At 34.8% G+C, this 12,443-nt stretch overlaps 1 protein-coding gene and 1 pseudogene across 1 annotated transcript; both read right to left on the bottom strand.

Moving 5' to 3' along the window:
• Window positions 1-2,480: 2,480 nt before the first annotated feature.
• On the bottom strand, window positions 2,481-7,746 carry LOC121329647 (B2 bradykinin receptor-like). Its single transcript, XM_041275346.1, has 2 exons — window positions 7,654-7,746; window positions 2,481-4,504 (listed from the first exon to the last, which is right to left on the bottom strand). The coding sequence occupies exon 2, from the start codon at window positions 4,495-4,497 to the stop codon at window positions 3,430-3,432; it is 1,068 nt and encodes a 355-aa protein (XP_041131280.1). The 5' UTR covers window positions 4,498-4,504; window positions 7,654-7,746; the 3' UTR covers window positions 2,481-3,429.
• On the bottom strand, window positions 5,638-9,441 carry LOC121329692 (annotated as a pseudogene).
• Between the last annotated feature and the right edge of the window lie 3,002 nt (window positions 9,442-12,443).

Below are 12,443 nucleotides of genomic sequence, written 5' to 3'. Positions count from 1 at the left end.
TGCCATCCCTGACTCCAAGGGCAAGCCTATCTTTTTGTCTCCACTTTTATGCTGAGCGGTGTTTATTTTGTTTATTTTTGTTCTTGTTTAATTTGGGAACCTCCGGTCTGTGCTAGTGCTGTGTGTGTGCCTATATCTGTTTGAATACTTCCTGAGAAAGAATGACAGAACCCTTGAAACAATGTAACGAATTGCAGTATTTGACTGAAAAAGAACTGTAACTAAGGACAGCACCAACAGCACTAGTTTTAGAGAAGCGTGATCACATGCGTTCTAGTTTTAAAGTGAACTGCTGCCTGGAAATGTACAATATGAGAACTGAAAGCAAAACTGTGTTTTAAATAAACGTGTGATTATTTTGCATCCCTGGCATTTGTATTGTGTGTTCTCCTTTGGCCCAAATAAAAGCACCTGGTACTAACCTCCTCCCTATATATATATATATATATATATATATATATATATATATATATATATATATATATATATATATATATCTGTGGTGCAATTCCCCAGTGGCATAGTCAGTCTATAATGCTCTATAAATTATTCTCCCATTTCTGTAACTGAGTAGGTATTAGTTATACCATGTATTAACTATGGTTTACCATGTTTATTAATATACTTTACCATACTTCATTGTTCTTTACATCGCTTTCCTCATTCTTTTACTATGTTTTGCTATTGTTTGCTATGTTTTTACTATGGTAAACTTTTATGGGGGGGTACACTTTAACATGACAAATTTAGTGGCAACCTCTTGATTTTAAGTAGTCTGGAACAAAGGGTGCTAGGAAACGTCTCTGATTGGCTAGTTCATATCAGAGTTGATATGTCCTGGAGTAAAGTTGTATGAATTTGAGAATGGAGTCTGGACCGTTAAGAAGTTTGCCAAGAGGTCTTTTTTTGTTTTTGTTTTGTTCTGAATAAATTACCATCATTAAGGACCTGGTGTCAGAAGACTAGTCAGACTATCTTTGAATTTGTAGTTTTAAAGTGATTCCTTAGTCTGTTCAGTATGTTAATAAAGGCAGTATGAGATGCACATCTACATCACAATTACATAAGCAAACTAAAGTAGCACTTGGTTTGTTGTAACCAGCTATTGTACTTCTCATAGCCTTGTATGGGCAAGAATGGAAGCATGACTGGATTATAAAGCATCATTTTTATGACATGCTACCAAATCTCCAAACAGAAAAAAGCAGTCTGTTGATGAAGTACATACTGTTCAGTCTTCTCATACTCTGCCAGAAAATAAAGTCATCCATTTTCTGATATCCTAATAATTGTGTTTCTATGATAATGGACAGACTTGTTATTGGACACTTATTGTTTTTAATCAATCCCGAAGTTAGCAACAAAAATATGACCTAAAATACATTTTAACAATCTGGGCAACTGAATCAAAGATTTAAATGACTGTTTAGCATCCTTTCAAAAAAAAATCTTCTAGTCTATGGACTATTTGATATCCTATTGTAAGTTCACCTGTCAGAATAGTTACAGTATCTGAATAGTGTTTAAAAAATGTGCATTTGACAAAAAACTGAATTAGGAAATAAAATATGTTTTTTTTTTCAACAAGAAAGGACAAATAATACACTTTGTATACTATATAAAAACAGTTAAACAATGTTACAAAATCATTCTATATTTTTAACAGTATTTCACCGTTTCAGAACATTAGATTTAGGATAGAATTTCATAAATCACTTACAAAACATATATAGTTATTTCTAGAAGCCAATAACATTTTTACTCCATACAAAAAAAAATACATTCATTGTTACTGGGGAGAAAAAAAAATACACAGGTACATATGTAATATTATATATCCCTTCAGTCTCTGATACCCATGTTGTGTATAGGTTTTTAGGGGATGCCTGGTAGTTCACTGAGAAAGTGCATCTAATTGGAAAATTCATCACAAAATGTCTGCCCATATTAAATATATAAAAATGGGAAATTGAAACTTTTACTGAGAGCTAGAATTCTATTTAGAATCCTTTCATTTTCTATTGAACACATACCCTCTGTCATTCAGGATATAAGAATAGTTCTTTACGACTCCCCCCCCCCCCAAAAAAACAACAAAACAAATAACATAAAAACATGATGTGTGTCATAGTTGTACAACATCTCTATAACCCATCTACATGGGTGAGTAGCATTTAAAATTCTACCTGAAATGGTTGCTGGTTTTTTAAAATATTTTTTGTTGGTTTTACAGTTTAACATTTTTAATTCCAAATTCCCATACTGTACATACTTACTTTACCAGCATCTTAGAAACCTTGTAGACTTCTGACTTATGCAATGTACAGAGTATTGAAGTCTTTATACAGATTATTTTATAAATTTGAATCGTGATCTGGTCCCACCTTGGAATCTGGGCAGTACAGCACAGCAAGTTAAGTACATTAAGACAATATCTTAAACAATTAAACAAAATGTCGATTACAGTTGTAGTGAAGGTGGTATAAACAATAATGCATTTTACTGTCAAAGTAAAAAAAAAAAAAATCTATAAATCTATAAAACATGTACATTTTATTGAAATAGATGTTTATAAAAAAAAAAATTGAATTTGAATGGTTGTGGCTACAAAAACACTCACATGCTGAAAGGTCTCTGCAGGAGTACATGCAGGAAATACATTAACCAATAGAAGTATGAAGAGATTAGATGGTTGTTATATTTCCCAGCAATATCAATGTATTGCTATATGCTTAGAAAATGTTCAGCTAATTCAAATGTAAATGAGACAAAACACAATCTTTCCAAAGAACAAATCACAGTAAATAAATACATCAATAAATGACATCAAACAAATAAATACATGCAACATCTAAAAAGGAAACTGATTTAGGTAGTGCAGTTGTACATAATCAAATAATAGTGTGTAATGACAAGGTGGCTATTCAGTTGATCTAACAGTGTCAGATCTAATTGCCAGCATTCATTAAATCATTCAATAGGGCTTTTGCCTGCATTTTGTTCATTGTTGCAGACAGAAATTAACTGTAATTAGCTGGGATCAATTGACTATTCACCACGATGTAGTGATAACAATAAGTTATGCCACCATACACAAATATGCATTCTAATTAAAATAAACAGCCTCATAACATTTACCAGTATTGCTACAGTTTGTTAGGCATAACTTGAACCAATAGGTGCATAGAAATGTGGACCAGTCCGTTCAAACTTACTGACATACAATTAGGTGGGGATCACCAACTCTATTTCCTGACTCCCAATTTCCCACAGCAGCATATCTAATAATGCATTTAAATTGTATCCATTAAATAATTATGGTTTAAATGCCATTGAACTTTCTTTGAAAGAACATGTCCCTAACTCTGCACTGTCATGTGTTCGGCAAGTTATGTCTTAAGAGCCTGTAACATACAAGATCTCCTGTTGCTACACATTAGACACATGGGTTTTCATAGAAGAAACTGCTTGGCTAGATTGTGAACCTTTAGCATTTGTCCCCTTTCTTAATATTTGCTTAAACATGTCTTTTGCATTCTTTCTGAAATGTTTCCCCACGAAAACATACAAGATAGGGTTTAGACAGCTGTTACTGTATGCTATATATGTAGAGATCTGGATGCCAACATCAAGTACTTCCTCCCAAAGGCATCCTGAAATAATTTTGAAAAAATAAAGTGCATCAAGAAACATTACACTTTGGAATGGTAGCCAGCAGAAGAAGAACACCAGAAGCACAGCAAGGATCAAGTGGGCTGCCTTCTTTTCTTTTCTGACTGAGCTGAATTTTTTCATGACATTATTGTTCAGGGCTTTGATCATATGATAACTGCAAAAGGCGATAACCACAACGGGAATAAGGAATCCAATCATATTGGTAACCATGTATCTGACTCGCCAGGCATCGTGAGGATATGCAAGGTAGCATGCTGTAATGTTTAACTCTGGGAAGTATTTTACAGTCCGAAACAGCAGGACTGGCATGCTCATAAGAAAACCAAATGCCCAGATACAGAGACAGATCACTTTGGCCCAGGTTACATGCCTTATTCTCCCTGTGGACATCGTTTTCACTAGGGCCAGATAGCGGTCAATGCTTACCAACACCAGAAACATGAGGCTGCAGTACAGATTTAAACTGATTGCTACATTTACAAGACGACAGAGAAGTTCTCCAAACTCCCAGTTGAACTTGTTGGCAACAGTCACAGCCCAGAAGGGTAAACAGGACACCATCACCAAGTCTGTTGCTGCAAGGTTGCCCAGATAGATCTCTGCTACCGTGCAGCATTTCTTGCGCAGGCAGAAGACACACAAGACAAATGCGTTTCCGACAACACCCAGGACACAAATGACTGCCATAAAAGCAGGTTGCATAGTATACAGCCATCCCCATTCCCGATGTGAAGGGCAGTCACTTGAATTCAAAAGGTTGCTGTCAGGATAGCTTGCTGGATTTGGGTTTTGGACAACACCCTCTGAAGTGTTTACAACCATTTGGAAACTGTTAAAAGAAAATAAGTGATTATTATTATTATTATTATTATTATTATTATTATTATTATTATTATTATTATTATTATTATTATACAAGACAAAAGAGAATTTGAAGGAAACAATGCTATCCACCTATGTGTAGATATTACCTTTCCCATATTTGCTATCCTTTTTGCCAAACAAAGATACAACACCTTGAAGAATTTAAACAGGTCTGTGACAGAGCATAGGCTATGCACGTGAGTGCACACTGAGAAGTGGCTCAGGTGTAGAGGAACAGCCTTGGGCCAAGGTAGCTGCCTTTACATGGACACATGCCAACTTAAATATTTAATTGTTTGATTGTTTAATTACTTTATTGTTTAATAGAACAGTGTGGAATGTGGTCATGTGGGAATTGTATGATTGAAGGCAATTACCCCTGGCCACACCCTACAAAAGAACATAAGGCATGTTTGTGGGAGAGTGTGTTGGAGTGTGTAGTGGAGTAGAGAGTGTGAGAGAGAGAGAGAGAGAGAGAGAGAGAGAGAGAGAGAGAGAGAGAGAGAGAGAGAGAGAGAGAGAGAGAGAGAGAGAGAAGGACAGAGAGGAGCAGGTAGTGCTCTCTGTTTATGCACCAGAATAGTCGAAGCTTGCGTGCCATTTTGTTCGAACACTTTTATAAACACAAATACAAATAAATAACAGAACAAAATACAGATTAAAACAACACATTAAAAAAATACAACAGAAAGTTTAACAATACACATATATCATAAAATATACACTTCTTAAAACTGCTCACACGTTCTTAATTTTTATAGAATGTCATACTAAAATAAAGATCTGGAAGCCAATAATTGTAAGGTTACATATACTGTCATAAAACAGTGAAACTGTACTATTAAAGTTATTACTGTATATAGTTATATATGTTATGTTTTTCAGTTTATACAAAGCAGAAAAGTCATTATAGAGCATCTACAAAATGCAGTTACAACATCGGCAGTTCATAATTTATATTAATAATTAAACTTCTTCATGGTTTACTATTGTTAACATTAAATATTAGCTTTTGCATAACAAACTCTTGATTTATGAACTGTTTTTACTTGATGAGAGTAGCACAGAGGCGTTGTTGTTTCAATCACAGAGAGGATCTTAAGGTAAGCAAGATTCTGGATTGATCAGAGTCACCTTTGCATCCCCTTTTCCAAATAATTGTTTAAACAGCTGGCCAGCTTTCTTCCTGAAGTTTTTTCCCACAACGAAGTACAGGATTGGATTCACACAGCTGTTACTATAAACAAGATATGTGGTTATCTGGTTGCCTACTTCTAATGCACATCCATTTAAAATACTGGCTTCTTTAAGGATGTCGAGAAATGTTACCACATGGTATGGAATCCAACAGAAGAAGAAAACCAGAAGCACTGCAAGGATCAAGTGGGTTGCTTTTTTCTCAGTTTTGCCCTGACTGAATCTTTGCATTATGTTACTCTTCGGTTCTTTTGTGATCTCATAAGTAAAATAAGATATTATAAAAAAATGGTATAAGGAATCCAATTATAATAAGCACAAGGTTTTTACTTATTTTCCAGTTTTTTACACTGGTGTGCGGATAATGAAGATATCAAAATATAGCATTGTATTCATTTTGGCACAAATGACACTTTGCAATCTTCCATCAGACATGGTTTTCACAAGCGCTAGATAGCGGTCAGCACTAACCAGCACCAGAAAATAAATGCTACAGTACATGTTCAATATGATATCAATATTGACAATCCAGCAGAGAAGTCCTCCAAACATCCAATTGTTACCATTGGCGGCGGTCACAACCCAAAAGGGTAAAAAACACATCATCACCAGACCTGCTGCTGCTAGGTTGCTGAGGTAGATCTCTGCTACCTTGCAGCGTTTCTTGTGTTGTGTTCCCTATAATACCCAGCACACAAATGATTGTCATATAAGCAGGTTTATAATCGTAAATCTCGAAAAACTACTCACTTCTAAATCTTTTGTAGTCATTTTTGTATTACTTTAGTATAAATACATGTTAATTTGGATTCATATGTTGTTTTTTTCTGACTTTATGTGAATGAAAAGACAACAATTTGCCCATTTTCCCATTGGAAATAGTGATATTTTGAAATATCAATGTCCTGGTCACAAAAGCAAAGTCTGTGGGGAATAATAGCCATTTTCTATACTTTTGAGGCATAAGCAATTAGGAAATAACACTTACTACCCAGGAACAAAAATTGTGTTACATAGTGTTATCATTTTAATGAATGCAGATTATATTCTGTTTCTCTGCCAACTCTTCTATTAATCAATCACTTTTTGACTAGAAACGTACCCTCTTCCCCACACATACTCACTCACACACACTTTAAGAAAATATTGTATGTCTTGTATAATAAATTTTTTACAACCACCCCACACATGCTTTATGACTATGATTGTGCTTTTGTAGCTCATACATGTGCTAATGAATAATCCTAAAGATATAATAATAATAATAATAATAATAATAATAATAATAATAATAATAATAATAATAATAATAATAATAATAATAAATTAGCCAATATAAATAACAGAAGGGAGATTAACAAAAGCCATTCAAGAAATGGAGGCAATGAATATGAACGTAGTGTAATAGGATTATCCCACTGACAAGCCTGTATTCTTGAAAGCAGTGGCACTGGAACAATTTTTAAAGTGGGGGTGCTGAAAGCCATTGAACAAAACTGTAACCCCTGTGTATGATGGAAATGTGCTGCCGCACTCCCAGCACCCCTAGTTCCAGCGCCCTTGCCTGAAAGTAAGTGCTAGCAAATATTTACTGTTTACTCTTTTGTTCCTCATTGCAAAACTTTAAAGTATATTTTATGAATAACTGAGGATAGTTTAGAGGAATTACTGAAATGTTTCAATATTTAGTTCAGTGGTGGATTGTATTGTAGTGCTCATTTTTAAATTGCATACAAGTTAACTAAAAATACAAACGTTTTTTTTAAATAAAATGTCGTAGTTCAGTAATAGCAAAGGTGAGATAGCATGAGAATTGTTGTTAAATGTACAGAAAGCACACTGTTTTAAACTACTCATTTAAAACAAAAGAAGGCTTACTGTTCTGCCTGCACTCAGTATAATGTTTTGTTCACATACCTTGTCTCTGAAGGTTTTTCAAGTCCTTGATCCAAGTGCTTTAGCTGTTGCTCAGTAATCTTAGGCTGGTTTATCAGTCTGGCTCAAACTGGGATCCTCACATTTCACACAGCCAGATTTAAAAGAGGAGGGAGCTGTTGAATAAGGTGATGTCATTCACAAGTCTGCCTCTTTTTCTGGTATGTAATGGACTTGGCTATTATCTTCAAAGGAAGTGAAATATAAACAGTACTGTAAGTGTTTCTGTATGAGCTATGCAATTTCTGCTCTAAAATGTATGGTAGGCATTTAAAGTTTCCCACATTATCCATTACGTACAAGCCTCAGCCCTCTGATACAGCCTGGCACTACCCTTCCTCCAGACTTCTGTATTAAACATGTATACAACTACTGTACAATTCATTAACTTACATTAAAAGGCTGAAGTGGTTTACCCCATTGTGACAGGGTAGTGTCACTGGCAAGGAAGAGAGAGTCAGAGACAAGAAAGCTGCAGTGAAGCGCTATCGTGCACGTTTAATAACACAAACACAGCCAAAACAAACAGGTCTACAAAAACTCACACACAATAAAACCAGGACAACAACACAAACATCCACCAACACTCACATTAACACTAACATTACCACCCATGATAATGCTTTTTATACACCTGTGGCTGGAGCCTAATTAATCATGAATTCAATATGCTGCTCCAGACACATTCCCACGTGTTTTGACAAGGAGAAATTTAACCCCCTCCCTGCCAACCCAAAATCCCCCCCCCCCCCCCCGCCACACAAACCCCTACCTGCTCAGTAGGGCTCACACCCTGGTGCCACACGGTATATATTGTATATTATATATATATATATATATATATATATACAATGGATACAACTGTGTCATAAATCAATTTCATAAGGGAATCATATAACCCCCAGAAGCAATGTAGCATGTTTTACTTATATAACTCAGTTTGCTGGTAAGTAATTACATTTAAACACCATTGTATGCATCCTGTTTTTTTGTTGGACATTATTCTTGGTTGACTGACATTCTCTACAGTATAGTATTTTCTATTCACTTGTCATTGTTATTAGATTTACACACAGGGCAGCGGAAAGATACCGAAGCAGATGCTTAGCTTGCGGTTGTATTAGATACAGGGATTTGGCTCAAGTACTGTAGCTAGGGGCTGAATGTTTTTGTTTTCTTGCCGGGATAAAAATGGAATGAAATAAGATGAAAACAACAAATCTTCATCATTTTTTCAATCAAACAAATCAAATTGGTTTAAATTTACAGTTGTAATTGTGTTTTTTCCTTTTATAAAAATGGTGCTAATAACAATTTGGAAGAAATCTGCCCTTTATGCGTCTTTGTCATAGAAGATATAATAATTCAATTTGGTTCATTTCACAAATTCAGTTTTCCCAATGGCGAAATAAACAGTTTCCTGCTGTCTTCAATTCTATTATATATGAACAGTCATCCAAAAGGACATGGAACTGATCTGTCTAGATGGCTATATAATGGAAAAACTGTGTTCAGTTCATCTTATGCTGTAGATGTGGCAAATGGGATGTGCATAATAGTGTATATGGAACTTTTAAAATAAAGTTGCTTGACAACAACTGTCTTCTGCTGATTTTAGTGTCCTAAACCAAAAAAATAAAAAAGAGCAATATAATTGCAAAGAAAACTATAGGTGGGCTATCCTCTATGTATTCAACTGGAGTAAAATGTTGATGATGCTTTTTTTATGCCAACAGAATGCTGATGACGGTGTACCATCATTTCATTCATGTTTTAGTATTTCAGTTATCAATCCATGACATTTTTTAAATGTCAGCCTACATGAGCTACAATGGGTTACACAGTACATGAAAACAGAAGCATGCATTGTTTACGTATCTCAAAACAATATTGATTTCCATGACATGAATAAAAAGCCAATTCCTCCCCCAGTATGTGCTGCTGTTTTCTACATTTTAAAAATAATTCATATTCACTTGATTTTGAACCCACAATAAAATCTTAAACAACCTGCTCTTTAAACTTTGTCGGTACCATAGTTCAGTTTCCATGGATCTTTTCTTAATTGATTACATTTTTTTATTTCACATAGCTCTGCTGCTCTGTTAACTTCTGTTAAGTGCTTAGTAGAAACACATTACCACCGGCGAAATTTACAAAACAAATAGGTTTATCATAATGAGAGTAGTCTCTTTTTTTCTTCCTCTCACCAATATGTGGAGTTTGAAACCTATAATATTGTATCTGCTTTCCTTGAATTGAGGGGAGTAAGTGAGAACGCATGTTTGACTGGATGAAAACAGGTTTTACTGGACTCTTTTCTGTGAAATAGCAATGTTCTGTGCTACTAATGGCATGCAACAGACTGGGTATGGACTTTTTGTATTACCAGTATGTGACATAACGTTATATAATTTGATAATTCACTTGAAGAAAGTAGTGGTTCCATATAGAAAAAGTTATACAGTATTCTACAGGAACAATACATAAACATACTCCTGTATCAGTTAGTTTGAAATGTTTTTTCTAAGGCATTTTATAAGCCACACAACACACCCATCTCATTGATCCTATTTCTCATAATGACTGGCCACATTGTTGCTTGTGTTTTGTTTACTTATAAATTTACTGTAACATTAATGTTCCTTTTTCACAAATACATGTCAAGAACTGTTCCTGCATTTACTCATTCTTTCCAGATACAAGCCATAAGAAATGAGAGCAATTAAAAAATACATCTCTGGACTATTCCCTCCTTATTTAAAAGACGTCAGGCTTTCACTTGAGATCCCTCCACAAAGATCGTCATTTTACTTGTTATGATTGTGGTTGTGGGCGGTCATGGAGATCATAACAAAATAGAAATACATTGGTACTTTTTGCTTGCATCTCAAAAATAACTACGTTTCATTGTTAGTTTTGGAACCAAACGGCATAAACCTAGAAGATTATCTGCTTTCATGACCTTGGCCTGTAAAGTTATTCTTCTGGGACACATCATTCCACCACACAATGTGAAAAGAAATATAATGGACACCAGCCTCCAGAGTATTTCCAGCCTTAGATTTTTTTATTGATAAATGTGAAAGAGAAATAAGTCAAATGAATTTTCAACAACACACTAATCATTTAAACTTGACAACAGATGAATATCACACCTTACAGGATATACAGAAACGTAATGACATCATAATAAAACCAGCTGACAAAGGAGGAGATGTAATAGTTTGGAAAAAGGATCTTTATATAGAAGAAGCATCTAAACAACTTTCTGACACTAACTTTTACACGAATGTCACAAATGATCTCACCCAACTGTTACAAACTACAATCAAATCTACTATCCATTCTGCCTTCCAGAATAACTTGTTACCAAACTCTGCGTATATTCTTATTGTTGAAAACTGTTGAATTTAAGGCATAAAAAAAGGAAAAGAGAAATTGCGAGCTTCTTCTTCTCAAGTCCAGATAAGTGTAGTTTATTGAAGGTAAAAGTTCTGAGTTGCAAAGTTACAACCAGACATCTTAAAGGTTACATGGTGACAACAGTTTGCTGGTATCTTCTTTCCAAGCACGGATCAGAGCAATACAAAAGAACGTTTCAGTATTTTCAGTTTAATTGCAGTCTCTCAATGACATCATGATTTTTCCTTAAACCAATCAGAAAGACACAAATCTCTTCTCACTTGATTAATTGTCCACTTGTCCTAACCCTAGCTTCAAAGCATCTAGTTCAATCCAGTTTATCTTTGAATTAGCCAGTTTTTATAACCCCCACAAAATCAACTGTAATTTCCTAAGAAAACCTGTTTTATTTATAATTTGTACTATCTAAGTAGGAATTTAACCAGACTCTGGCTTAATCTTTAACCCATTCTGTGAGTTGTATTTTAAGCCCAAAAATTAATTTATATCTAAATAAAATGTTCCAACAAAAACCCTCGTTGTAGCCATTTTTATTTACTTCCTAAAATTAATAAACGTAACAACCCAGGCAGTCCTATTGTATCTGCCCCACTGAAATAATTTCCAAGTTTCTTGATGATGTCTTCAGACTCATTGTGGAATCTCTACCTTCATACATTAAAGACTCTAACCATTTTTGCAAATAATAGATCATTTTTCTTTAAATGGTAACAGTGAAAATATAGCTCTCTTCTCAATGGATGTCAAAAGCCTTTACACAGTTATCCCCAACGGTGACTTTTTGAATAAAACTAATGAAATGCGTACATTTTTCAAAAACTGTGGATTTCCAGACACTATACTTAGAGAGGCTCCGTTAAGTGTATCGACAGTAAACAGAAAGGATGCTTTGTACAAAACCAAAACACAGAATACCAACAATCATATTCCCCTTGTTCTTAGTTATCATCCTATGACCAAAAAAGCACAACACATCATACAAAGAAATTTTAACATTCTTCAAGAAGATCCTTCTACTGCTCCCATTTTCAATAATCCTCCTCTAAAGTCATACAGAAGAGACAAAAATCTAAGAGAGCATCTGGTCCACAGTAACATTTGACCCAATCTGGACAGTCCTAAGGGTACGTTTCCATGCAACAGGCCACACTGTGCTGCTTGTAAATACATTCACAGCTACACAGTAGTTAAGGGAGCAAAATCCTCATTTATTATCCATGATACTTGTTCTTGCATTAGTAAAGGAATAGTACATTGCATCGGCTGCATCAAATGTAACAAGCTATATATTGGTGAAACAAAACAGCGCTTAGCTGATCGCTTCGTGGAACATCTGAGAAGTATAC

This window comes from Polyodon spathula, chromosome 17 (assembly GCF_017654505.1).
Source record: "Polyodon spathula isolate WHYD16114869_AA chromosome 17, ASM1765450v1, whole genome shotgun sequence".
Classification (NCBI taxonomy): Eukaryota; Metazoa; Chordata; class Actinopteri; order Acipenseriformes; family Polyodontidae; genus Polyodon; species Polyodon spathula.
The sequence above is the reverse complement of the archived record's forward strand: the minus strand, read 5'-3'. Positions and strand labels throughout refer to the sequence as shown.